The sequence below is a fragment of the Phascolarctos cinereus genome, unplaced genomic scaffold (genome assembly GCF_003287225.1).
Source record: "Phascolarctos cinereus isolate Bilbo 61053 unplaced genomic scaffold, phaCin_HiC Scaffold_5;HRSCAF=322, whole genome shotgun sequence".
NCBI classification, from domain to species: Eukaryota; Metazoa; Chordata; class Mammalia; order Diprotodontia; family Phascolarctidae; genus Phascolarctos; species Phascolarctos cinereus.
In genome coordinates, this window is record NW_027555958.1 from 339,452,028 (window position 1) to 339,465,647 (window position 13,620).

At 36.1% G+C, this 13,620-nt stretch overlaps 1 protein-coding gene across 2 annotated transcripts in view; it reads right to left on the reverse strand.

Moving 5' to 3' along the window:
• Positions 1–13,620, reverse strand: part of HEATR1 (HEAT repeat containing 1) — a 61,019-nt gene that overhangs the window by 33,067 nt on the left and 14,332 nt on the right. For both annotated transcript variants that reach the window (XM_021000399.2, XM_078156250.1), the window contains 7 exons: positions 7,754–7,871; positions 6,425–6,532; positions 5,524–5,619; positions 3,467–3,555; positions 2,729–2,940; positions 2,291–2,412; positions 1,269–1,457 (listed from right to left, as the gene is read on the reverse strand). In XM_021000399.2, the coding sequence (XP_020856058.1) occupies positions 1,269–1,457; positions 2,291–2,412; positions 2,729–2,940; positions 3,467–3,555; positions 5,524–5,619; positions 6,425–6,532; positions 7,754–7,871 (934 nt within the window). The remainder of the gene's footprint in view (positions 1–1,268; positions 1,458–2,290; positions 2,413–2,728; positions 2,941–3,466; positions 3,556–5,523; positions 5,620–6,424; positions 6,533–7,753; positions 7,872–13,620) is intronic.

Sequence of the window (13,620 nt, forward strand, 5' to 3'; positions counted from 1 at the left end):
GAGAAAAATAACAAAATCAATCTAGTTTAACCTATTACAATACGTTATATAACCTTAGCTGTGCCCTTGCTTTTGCTCAACAATCCTGTTCCACCATTTTCAACTGAAAACACTTCCTACATTTTACACCTCCATGTCTTCACTCACTCAGGTCCCTATGACTAAACTGTGTCTTATTACCTGATAAATTCCTACTCATCCCTTAAAAGCTAACTCAAGGGCCACCTCCCTCCATGAAGCTTTCCATAACGTTCCTATTCAGAACTCACTGTTTTCCACTTTTCTAATATATTTGGCATACACTGTTTTTTGCCATAACGGTCTATGTATCATACGGGGTAGTTATGTGGTACAGAAGACAGAGTGCTGGGCCTGGAGTCAGGAAGACTCTTCTTCCTGAGTGCAATCTAGCCCAAGACAGTTACTAGCAGTGTGACCCTGGGCAAGTCATTTAACCCTGCCTGCTTTAAGTTCCTCATCTGTAAAATGAGCTGAGGAAGGAAATGGTAAACCATTCCAAGAATCTTTGTCAAGAAAACGCCAAATGGGGTCATGAAGAGTCAGACACAACTGAAACACAAATGTATCATACTCTGTTCCTGGACTATAGGTTCTATGAAGGCAAAGTAGGGTCTGGTTTATTTAAGCCTTTTCTCTCTTTCAATGTCACGTGAACAATAGTTCCTCACTAAAACAAGTAACAATTTCTTGCTGAATTAAGTTGAATGGACTTTGGATCTGGTCTAGGAAAGAAATTCTTATGTTCTGGTTTAACATTTTACTTAAGACAAGCTATCACTATTTCTTGTAAATATATGAAGAGAAAGAAAGTGTCATGCTCAGTCATTAATGATTGAAAGGCACTGTGGCAACAGTGTTGGATTTGGCCTCTCAAGAGCTGGGTTTGGGTCTAGATTCCACCCCAATTAGTTGTGTGACCTTGTATAGGTCATGTAATTTCTCTAAGATCTGTAATAGACATGTTACCTGTACTGCCTACCTCATAGGTTTGTTGTGAGGTAGTTTTCAAACCTTAAAATACTATATAAATATGAGCTACTTCTAAAGGACTGGTACAATAACCCTAATCTACCATGCAGAGAAAGAGGCAAGATTACATGAGAATTCTAACTCACATGTGACCCATACCTATTTAAATAAAACATTTCTCACCCTAGTTCCCCACCCCCATTACTATTCTAGGTCTTAAAGAGCATCAGACTGCCATTTAATCAATCATGAACTTTCAAAGGCTTCTTTGTCCTTACCAAAGCAGTAATAACTTCAGATTCTCTTATTTTTCTTTCCAGTAAATTGAAGACTCTTAATGCAAATGGAAAGCGAGTTTCCTTTAAAGAAGAGCAGCAAGAGACAAGAACCGAAATGATGACCTGGGAAGTCACTTTCTGCTTCAATGTGTAGCTTTCCTTTTCACCAACAGCTATCAAATCCTCCACCTTCAAAAGCAAACACACAAAACCATAACTGCCTATTCTGTACTTCATAAGATAATTCTGCTGAGGGTCAATGCTTACAGCTCTACACATCATATGGTATTTTAAAATTTATCTTGGTTGTAAAATAGAGTAAATGTTTAAAATGAAGCACCTATGATACAAGTACAAAATGTAGATTACAAGTTCTCAATGTTTATCTTTTGTTATTATATATATATCACCTAGATTTTCTCTTGCTCCTCTTTCTCCCCCCATTGAGAATCATTCCTTATAATAAAAGTTTTAAAATAACATTAGTAGAGGAAAAAAACCCACCAAAGTTTATTAATATATTAAAAAAAGACATTATAAGCTCTTCCACACCTATGGACAGCCCTCCTCTGCAAAGGACGGTAGGATTACCCTCTTTTATCTGTTCTTTGGGAAGACTTTTGATTTAAGGCCATAATTCATTTACTCTGCCATTGGACTCTATTTTCCCAGTTAAAAATTATTATAGTACCTACTACTGGACCTAAGAAAAAAAAAAGGAAGTGAGATAGTTCTAGGCTCTTTGGAAAAGAGGAAGAGAACACACTTTTAAGTACAAGGTAGGTTTAGAATCTAGTATATATAGAATCTAGTGTATATTCTCTCTGTAAATGTTAACAAAATGCTACTCTTCCTATTCTGTAAAATTATTTGATGTAGCACTGTTCGTTTTTAAAAGCAACACTCAGAGCATTCAAAAAGCATAAACATTTACAAAGAATGTTGACAAAGCAAAATTCAAGACTCAAAATCAAGTTTCAGCAAGAAATATTTTTAAATGGGAATTTTGATAATACACTTACCATCTTCAACATTGAAGAAGGATTCCCTGAATTTATATTGTCAGCCAACAACTGAACCATTTTCTGATTTGCTACACCAATCAATTCTGCTGGCTTTGTGGTTTTAATCACTTTTTCAAGAGCTGTGAAAAACAGTATATACAAGTTTACAAATCACTGAAGAAAATCACAAGAAAACTTTTACTACTTAAATCCAATTCTAAGTATATTAGATTTTTATTAACTTCATCATCCCTCACACTGTTTACTTTCCTTTTATCATGTACTATTTGTCTTAGCAAAAAAATGATTGTCACCAGTCATGAACATGATGATTCCTTTTTAAAAGCATGGGATTTTTGTCTTTTATCATTTTCTTCTGGAATTAACCCTCTTAGTTACACTTTTTAACTTACACTTAATAACACTTTAATTTGAGATCAAAACTGAATGTCTTACCTTCTTTCCATCCTTTCAGAACAGGGTGCAATGAGCAAATTCCTGATTTTGACAGATAAGTAGCCATTTTCATCTCTTGGGATTTTGAATTGTCATTCGTAACAATCATAAATGGCAGCAAATGTATCGCCACTTGATTTAGTAATTGATCACTGCCATTTAGAATCTCTTCTTTAATTATAATGTCGGCTGCTAATTCAAGTATCTTGTACCTATTTTTAAAGAACTAGTTAAGGAATATAGTAGAGACCTACTGAGACAAAAACCATCATCCATCACCCCCACAGAGGGGAATATTTTTCCTCTTAAGGCTCCAGCACAAATGATAACAATTTACTTTATTTCCCAATTAAAATATGACTGATCTCTGAAAGAGCTGAATAAGATAATTACCAGAGAATCTATATCAGTCAAAATGTACAGCATTACAAACAAGTTCTCACATAAGAATTAAAGTTTTCAAGATTAAAAGAACATTCTGCAATAATCTATATCAGGGGTTCTTAACTGTATTTCAATATAACTGATTTTCTTTGTAAACATGTATTTTACTTTATGCACTTAAACATTACTCTGAGAAAGGGAACACGGCACCCACCAGACTGCCAAAGGTATATGACACATAAAAAATTAAGAACCTCTGGTGCACAGAATGAAAATATCAAATCTCCAATGGCACATTAGTCTGATGTTGCTACAAAGCAATCATAAATACTATAAAGAAAAGTAAATATATACCATGTCCCATCCTGTGAAAGCTCTGCTCTTTGAAAAAGACTCAAAAGACTTGAAACTGTTTCTTCTGGGCTGAATTCTTTTTTGAAAACCTACAAACAAACAGGAAATCATCATTTCAGATGCTTCTTGCCCCTTCAAACTGAAATTTGAAAGAGAAAACATTTACCTAATATCCACCCCTAGGAACCTTGAAGTAATTTATATTTTTATCACTCTAATATTTCTGAAAGGGAATTGCAATAGGCCATTTTAATAAGGTACGATTTTTCCAAATACTATTGATGACATCAATAATATTGTGCCTTGAATTACAGAATGCTTTATACTTTTCAAAGTACTTTCAAATTCATTATCTCATTTGATGTTCCAAGTACCTCCATGACCACTAAGTAATGTAAACTACCAGATCATTCCTCCAAAATATGCTGCTGATTTATACTGCACAAAAAACCCAGCAACTATACTTTAAGAGTTACCATCAAAGTGGAGAAGGGCAAATATTATCCTGCTTTTCAAAAAGGGAAAAGAACAGAGTCTTAAAACCAAAGGCCAGTGACTCTGACTTCAATTCTTGGGAAAATTCTAGAATGGATCATTTTAAAAAATGATTGGTGGACATACATAATGGGAAATAGTGATTACAAAGAGTTTGCATGGCTCCATCAAGAACAAGTCGTAAGAGGTCAACTTTTTTTTTTGGGGGGGACAGAATTACAAAACTAGCAGATGAGGAAAATGCTGTGGATGTCATCTGCCTAGATTTTAGTAAAGCTTTTATAAAGGAGCTCCTACTATTTTTGTGGAAAAGATGAAAAGATAGGAACTAGAACAGAACACAATTAAATGGATTCAGAACTGGCTGCACAGCCACACTCAAAAAGCAGTTGTTAAAGGTTTATGGTCAACATGGCACAGGACCCCCTGCGGAACCCCTCCAGGGTTCCAAGTTTGGTTTTGTGCTGCTTAAAATGTTCATCAATGACTTAAAGTATTGGGGGGTGAAGGGGTGGGGGAATGTTTACTTATCGAATGTGCAAATGACACAAAGAGCTTGGAGGGATAGCTAATACAGTGGATGACAGTCAATATACATAAGGATCTTGCAGACAAAAGCCCTGTGCTGAATAAATTAAGATAAAAATAAAGTCTTGTACTTGTATACAAAAAGAAAATGAACTTTACAAACACAGATGCAATAGGCACGGTTATAAAGCAGTTTTTTTTAAAAAAGTGAGGTCTTAGTGGCCTCCAAATTCAATAGTTAGCAGTACAATGTGACAGCCAAAAAGCTCATCTGAGAAGCACAACTTCCAGAGCCCTACTACCCTCATCTTGAGTACTGTGTTCAGCTTTAGGTGCAAAAATTAAAAAGGAGATGGCTAACCTGGAAAGGGGACAAGGGAGGGAGATCAGGATGATAAAAGGGCTTGGGTCTACATCTTATAAGCATGAGCTGAAGAAACTGGGTTTGTCTGTCCTGCAGAAGAGAAGACGCAAGGGGAACATGACAGTGTCTTCAAGGATCTCATGTTGGGGAAAGGATTATGTTTGTTCTGTGGAGAGCAATGGGCAGAAATTACAAAGAGGCCAATGCAGGCTTGAGGTCAAGAAAAATTTCCTAACCATTAGAGTTGTCCAAAAGTGGAATGGCTTGTCTCGAGAAGTGCTGAACACCACCTTCTTGGAGCTTCTCAAGCAGAGGATGTTTTCTAACTTGGGTATTCCCTATACTTGGTGACGTGATAATGGAGATTCCTTCTAGGAATGGGTTAGACTGAAGTTGCTGCAGCACTTTTGATCTCTAAAATCCTCTGAAGTCACTTAAACTTTCTGGGTCTCCGTTTCCTTATCTTTACATGTGGGGGAAGGGAGTAGGACTTATGATCTCTAAGGTCATCACCTGCTCAAAATCCATGATCCTATGAGAATGACTTACATGAAGAAATTAACTGCCAGATACAACTCTGACAGAAGAAATTTTGGGAACATGGGATGGGAGCAGAGAGGACAAAGATAAATTAGTTTACAATATTGGCATTTTAATGACAAGAACATACCTCAAAAGCATTCACAGCTGACAGAACAACATCTAAATTATCATCACCAACACGCATCATGATAGCATCTTTTATGAAAGAATCGTCAATACTCTCCTGGATAACAGAACAAAAAAAAATTAAAAATCAAAAAAATTAATTTTCCAGTTATTAAAAGATCTCATCAGACTCTACCACAAAAACAAGGCATCAGAGTACTGAGAGAACATTTCAGTCAGGAGACCCAGGTTCTGGTCCCATTCTGCTACTAATTAGTTATGACCTTGCAGAACTTATTAAACACCTCTGAGCCTCATCTGTACAACAAAAGAGGTAGTCTGCACGTTTCCTTCTATGTGGAAAATTCAGTCTTTTCTCATTTTTCATTGAATATTCAATTAAATATTTATAACTTAAGTATAATTTAACCATCAATCAATTTATTATAGATTTCAGGGGCAAAACTACATATCAAAGGAAAGGGGAAAAGAATATAGAAAAACTAAACTAAAACAGTAGGCAGCCTATGCCTACACTTTATGTTCTTGTGTGTAAAAAACGACTGAACAGGGCACCCAGGAATAGTCAGCAGGGATGGAGCCACCTCCAGACTAATTTCTTTTTCTCCTAATCATTTGCGTTCACTTAACCTTTAATCATCCAGTTTATCACTGTACTGAATTCTTTTTTTTTATATAACAGCTTATAATTACAAGGGGAAGAAAAATAATGGCTGTTAGAATCTCTAACTCTAGAAAAAACAACACAAAGAAGCTTGTCTCTACATCCAAAGTGCTGCAGCCGCTACAATTACATACCATCAAGTGTACATGACGTAACTCCAACCTGTTATTCTAGCATAACATTATGGCATCCTATATAAGAATTACATACAAACACATAAAAGTAATTTTTCACTCGCCTTTGATGTTTCCACAATATTCTTCAGATGGTTAACTGCTAAAAGTCTCACTGGAGCTAGTGGATGGTTCAAGCTAAGCATGAGGCAAGTATCAGAATCTGCCAAGAACTACAGGAATTGTCACAATTACTGAATGAGTCCACAGGAAAGATCACCATTATTTGATTCGGAAAAAAAAAGTTGAGGAAGATCATTTTTAACATAATAGCCCACCCAAATGTCCAACATATGCAATAACTGCCAGAACCTAATTTTAAACACCAGAGTCAAAACACAACACTTTCTGTCTTCCTTAGACAGTAGCTCTCCATGTATTAGATCACAATAGACCAAGAATCTATACTGACATATACTAAGATAAGCTTAATTTTATATTCATAATTTTTTTCACTCTAAATAAAAGCTACAATGCTAAGAAATGAACAATTTATCATCTGATTACAAACAAACAAACAAATAAAAAAACTCATGGCTATGAGTGGTCCCTGAATGAAAATTAAATCGGAATGAAATGACAACAAAGATTAGTATCCAACTAAATGGCGATTTAATAGCATTAAAAATTTACTACTGAACAACTTGGGGAGATATGCATGTTATTTGTACTGCCTTAGAATTCATACATATGTTATCTCTAAGGATATAAGGTTAATGTTTGTAGCAGGGAATAACTCTCAAACTAATCAGTTGTGACCTTATTTATATAACTATTCTTAAAACTACGTCTTTTGCCAGAGATTTTACTAGCACAGGAAAAATGTTGGTTAGGCATGGATTCTCAGAAAACTTCTGAAAATCCAACATGTCTATGAAAATGCAAATACCAAAAACTTGAGGGGCAAATTTACAAGTTAACATTGTATTAGTATTAAGGTTACTTCATCTTTCTTTACCCCCTAATTGAAGAAAATAAGGGTGAGTAGAAAGACAGAAACAAGAAAGGATGAAAGAAAAGCATGGCTCACAAGAAGCTTCCATTCCATTATATTTTAGAGAACATTAAGGGAGACTAGGCAGAAAAACATTCTTGCCAGGAGCTTCCACAAATCAAACACATTCAGTGCTTACCTTTTTAATCATGCTAGCATATTTCTGTCAAACCATGCTAAAAGCCTTTCCTCGTGCTGTACCCCCAAACCAGAACATGCTCCTCAGCAGACTCAAAGCCTCCCTTCTTTACTCAGAGTTCCTGAAATCTGATTCTCTCCAAGACTTTTCTAAACTAATGGGAGAAAGAGAATAAATTTCTCTTTGCCCCTTCCTACCTAATCATGCAATTTTTATAACTGCTATCTTTATCCCCAATCCTCTGTAGTTACCAGAGCCTACCTGAAACTTTCCTCCACTTGTGGAGAGAGAAATAAATTGATGAAAAAATTCTTGCTTTTGTGGATCTATAACATCCTTCAGATGGTCCTCCAATACTAAATCTAATGTCTTAGGGTATCTGTAAGAAACAAAAAGCCATCAATCAAACGACCAAAGAATTATGTTACCGAGCTAGCAAAAAAATAATAAAATCCATCTGGAAAAACAAAAGGTCAAGAATGTCAAAGGAATCAATAAAAAAAAATGTGAAGGAAGGCAATATTAGATTTCAAACTATATTACAAGTTAGTAATCATCAAAATAATCTGATATTGGCTAAGAAATAGAATGGTGAATCAGTGGAATTGATTAGGTACACAATACACAGTGACAAATGATCACAGTGATCTAGAATTTGATAAATCCAAACCCCAAGCTTTTGGGGCAATAACTTGCTATATGACAAAAACTGCTGTGAAAAATGGAAAGCAGTTTGGCAGAAACTATGCATAGACCAACACCTCACACAATATACCAAGATAAGGCAAAAATGGATAGCTGATCTATACAGAGAGGGTTGACGAGCATAAAAAACTTCATCTGTCAGATCTGGGGATAAGGCAAGAGTTTACGACCAAACAACAGGTACAGAGGATCATGGGAAATAAAATGGATACTGTTGATCATATGAAAAAAGTTTTTGCGCAAACAAAACTAAAGCAGACAAAATAAGAAGGAAAATAGGAAACTGGAAGAAAAACTTTTATGGCAAATTTCTCTAAGAAAGGCTTCCTTTCTCAAATATATAGGGAACTGAGCCAAATTTGTAAAAATAAGAGCCATTCCTCAATTGACACATGGTCAAAGGACATCAATAGACAGTTTTCATAAGAGGAAATCAAAGGTATCAACAGTCACATGAAAAAAATGCTCTAAATCACTACTGATTAGAGAAATGCAAGTTTAAACAATTTTGAGATACCACCAAACATTTATCAGATTGGCTAACATGACAGAAAAAGAAAATGACAAATGATGGTAAGGATGCTGAAAAGTAGGGACACTAAAATAAACTCTTGGTGAAGTTGTAAACTGGTCCAACCTTTCTGGAAAACAATTTGGAACTAAGCCCAAAGAGCAATCAAACTGTGCATAGCCTCTTACCCAGCAATACTAGGTCTGTATCTCAAAGACAAAAGGAAAGGGATAAGCACCTATCTGTACAAAAATATTTAAAGCAGCTCTTTTTGTGATGGCAAAGAGTAAAATCAAGTTATACTCATTAACTGGGGAATGGATGAACAAATTGTGGTATATGTATTGTGCTCTACGAAATGACGAGCAGGATGATTTCAGAAAAACCTGGCCAAGTCTTATGTGAAAAGTAAAGTGAACAGAATCAGGATACTGTACATAGTAACAGCAATATTTTAAAGATGATCAACTGTGAAAGATTTAGCCCCTGTGATCGAGACAACGATGCAAGACAATTTCAAAGCACCTATAATGAAAAATGCTATCCACCTCCAGAGAGAGAACTGATGAACACTGAGTGCAGATTGAAGCATACTTTTCTCACTTTCTTTGTTTTTCGTGTATTTTCTTTTACAATATGGCTAACTAGTATGGAAATATGTTTTACATGACTTCACATTTATAATGGACATATTTCCTTTTCAATGGATGGAAGAGGGGTAAGAGGGAGAATTTGGAACTCAAAATTTTAAAAAATGAATGTTAAAATTTTTTACACGTAATTGGTAAATATTTAACTCAGTAAGTTAAAAAATATATTTTAAAAAATAAACAAAAAGCCAAAATTAATCCCTATCAGTAAACTACTAAATTAGCTAGAAAGGGGAAAAAAAAGTAAATATGACCAAAAAGAATGTTATTCAGGAGAAAATGTAAAAGTAAACCTCAATGTGAGGACTTAATATTTGAAGCTTAGAATATCTGATATGGACTTACTGGCTCCCCACAATACTATTCCCAACCTAGTCCACCTATTTCTCTGGTTGTTGATACTAAGTCACAAAAAAACCCCTCTTTTTGTTAAAAATAAAGATGGACAGATGTTAAAAACATTATCAGCAGAGGTGGAGCTAAGATGGTAGAATAGCAAGAAGAAGTGCAGTGAGCTCAACCCTCTGCCCCCAAACTCTTCCAAACAGATCTAGAACATGCACCAGACTGGATCCTTATCTTGAAATTCAAGAAAAAGTCATAGTCCAGCATAAGTCAGTACAGAGACATGAAGGGTCTTTGGATTTCAAGGACAGGATTTGGCCAGGAGCATGAGGCATGAGGCTGTGCACCTGAGTAAGAGGAAGTCTCAGATGACTGCGAGTCCCCTTCTCCACTCACCCTCCTGCAATAGGAACAGATGCTACCCAGTTTTAGTGTTCACTAACCAGGACTAGGTTACAAATCCAGGATGGACTGAGGAAAGACTCTGAATCCATAGGTGGCATTGTAGGGGGAGAAATAATCGTGTGGACTTAAGTAAGGAGCATTTAGCAGTAGCAGTGTAGCCCAGAACAAGAGCACAGCAGGGTTTAAGTTCCAGCTTCCAGCCCTGTCTAAAGCCTGCAGAGGTCTAACAAGGGCAGAGACCCTAGACAAAGAGGCCCTGTAGGTCTGTCCCTCAGAACCAGCAGAGCTGCCCAGCTGGCTGACAGAGGTTGAGTTCAGCAGCATCTACTGTTGTTCCAACTCAAACCCAAGTCAGGAACTTGCAGAGCTCAGACCAGGAGGGCAACAATCAGACACTGTCCTGGATCAGAGCACTGAGCATGCAAAAGTCCTTAGACTGACCTGTCCCTGAGAATTTGGAATAACACAACACTCAACATCCAGCAACAGGATTAGCCCAGCCTTCCAGAGCACTGCCACAATATCAAGTCTAAAGTCAGGAAGTAAGCTGGAAGAACAAACAAAGAAAAAAGAACCTCATCATCAAAAACTATTATGGATGGCCAAAACACAAACCTCAAAGAAGAGAATGACTGAAAAACGTAAACAAGAAGTGTCCAAGAAAAACACAGTTTAGGCACAAATTCAATTACAATTCTTAGAAGAGATTAAGAAGTTAAAAAATGTATTTAAAATGTTTTTACAAATGAAATGAGAATGCTAGAGGGAAAGGAAAAGAAATGAGAGCTATTTGGAAAGTACAAAACCTTGTATAAGTAACAAACTCTGAAAATCAAAATGGACCAAAAAGAAGACAAGGGAAGCTAGGTGGCACAGTGGCTGGAGTACCAGGCCTGGAGTCAGGAAGATCTGAGTTCAAATGTGACCTCAGACACTTCTTCAGAAGTCACTTAACCCTATTTGCCTCAGTTTCCTCACATATAAAATGAACTGGAGAAGGAAATGGCAAACCATTCCAGTACCTTTGCCAAAGAAAACCCCAAACAAGGTTATAAAGAGTCACATACAACTGAAAACGACTGAACGACAACAAAAAGAAGCCAATGACTCCATGAGACAATGAGAAACATTAAAACAAAGCCAAAAGACTTAAAAAGAAGAAAATGTAAAGGATCTCACAGCAAAAACAAATTACTAGAAAACAGACTGAGGATAAAAAAATTATTAATCACTGGACTACCTGATGTAATAATAAAAAAAAAACAACTTGATATATTATTTCTAGAAAATTAAAAGGAAACTATCCATATCTCTTGGAACCAGAGGGGTAAAATGGAAATATAAAGAACCCACTGGCCACTTCCTCAAAGAAAAGCCAAAATGAAAACTCCCAAGAATACTAAAGATGAAATCCAGAGCTTACAGGTTTAAGAGAAAAAAATACTGCAAGCAGCCAGAAAGAAAGAATTCAAGTAGTGAGGAGCCAAACTTAAAGTCACACACAATATAGCAGGCACCACTACGATGGGGTGGAGAGCCCTGTACCATATTCCAGAAGGCAAAGTATGTATAGGCTTGTAGCCAACAATGACTTACCCAGCAAACCTGAGTACAGAGAAAAAAAAATGGACCTTTAATAAAGCAGAAAAATTCTTGATGAAAAGACTAGAGCTGTATAAAAACTTTTAAGTTCAAACAAGAGCTAAGAGAAATGCATTTCATTCAACAGGGAAAAGAGGAGAAGGGGGAATTAGAGAGAAGGATTAGTTCTAAGTAAGATCAATCTTATGTACAAAAATATTTATTGCTCTTCCTAAAATGGCAAAGAATGGGACAGCTAGGTGGCATTGTGTCACGTGACACTGCCGGGTATGGAATCAGGAAAGACTCATCTTCCTGAGTTGAAATCCAGTCTCAGGCTCTTACTAGCTGTGTGACCCTGGGCAAGTCACTTAATCCTGTTTGCCTCAGTTCCTCATTTGTAAAATGAGCTGGAAAAGGAAACAGCAAACCACTGTAATATCTTTACCAAGAAAACCCCAAATGGGATCACAAAGATTTGGACACAACTGAAAAATGAACAACAAAAACAAAAGAATGGGCATCTCAGTAAGTGCCCACAAATTTGGGGAATGACAGAATAAGTTGTGGTATATAAACGTGATGAAATATTATTGTCCTGTAAGAAATGATGGAGATAGTTTTAGAGAAACCTGGGGAGATTTGTATGAACTGATGCAGTGAAGAATCAAGGAGAACAATTAACACAACGGCAATAATATTGTAATGTGAAACAACTCTGGAAAAATTAGGAACTCTCAACAGTATGATGACCAACCATGATTCCAGAGAACTGATGGAGATATGTGCTACCCACTTTCTGACAGAGAGGTGAAAGACTGGGAGTGCAGAATGAGACATATAATGTTTTGGATATGGTCAATGAGGAAATTTATTTTGCTTAACTATACACGTTTGTAATAGGGGTATTGTTTTTCTTTTACTCTCAATTGGGGATGGGAGGAAGAAGGAGAAAATCAGATTTTTATGGATCAAAAAAAGTAATTAATATTAAAAATAAAATCTATTAGCAGCTAGTAAGGCTAGAATGGGCACTAGAAATGGAGACACTTTGCAGAAAAACTGGGGAGCTGTCCAATGGATTTTACGGGGATGTCTTCTCCTAAGCATCCTTACAATCTTCCACTCTCAAACAGGGAGTGTATCCTGCACTTTAATTTAAAGACACTGGTCAAATATGTGCTTGACTGTTGTAAAACATGTCATTTACTTAATAAAAAAAATGCACAGAATAGCTTTAAAGACTTCTTCTAATAAAGTTTACAAAATTTTTCATTTAGCAATCTCCTGAGAATTTCTGTAAATTCTACTGTGTATAATGCTCTCCGCTCCTTCTCCTCTTTCTCTCATTTCAAGGAAAAAGAGGACAGAGGTAGATGAGGAAAAGGGAACAAGCCTAAAGAGCACAAGTCTAGGAACCACTGTTACAGCATTCCTTCTCCATCACTGACTCAGAGCTCAGTCTTCATGGGTTCCACACAAACCTTTTATAAATTTTTTAAGGGACTCAAGTCTAAATAAAATTAGTCATGACTGTAATCAATTAATACAACCATTCGAATTTAAAAAAAAATCACAATGCCCCCTTTCATTGTAAGCATGTACTAATTAGGGTTCAGATACATTGACAGCCCCAAAATCTGGACTGTGAGCTCCTTACAGTAAGACTATCTTCTGTTTCTTTTTGAATCCCCTTAGTATATATAGTACCCGACACACAGTAAGCACTTAATAAATGCTTACTGACTAAAGATTAAATGGACATCTTCAAAACCAAAAGGAAGAGATCAAATTGTGTTAAAATGAATGTTTCTTTAAGAAAATCTCTGTAGAACAAAAATATCTCCAACACTTTCTCCTCCAGTAGGATCAGTAGACAGCCCACTGCATATTGCAAACAATTCAACACAAAATTTCTGTATAAAATGTTT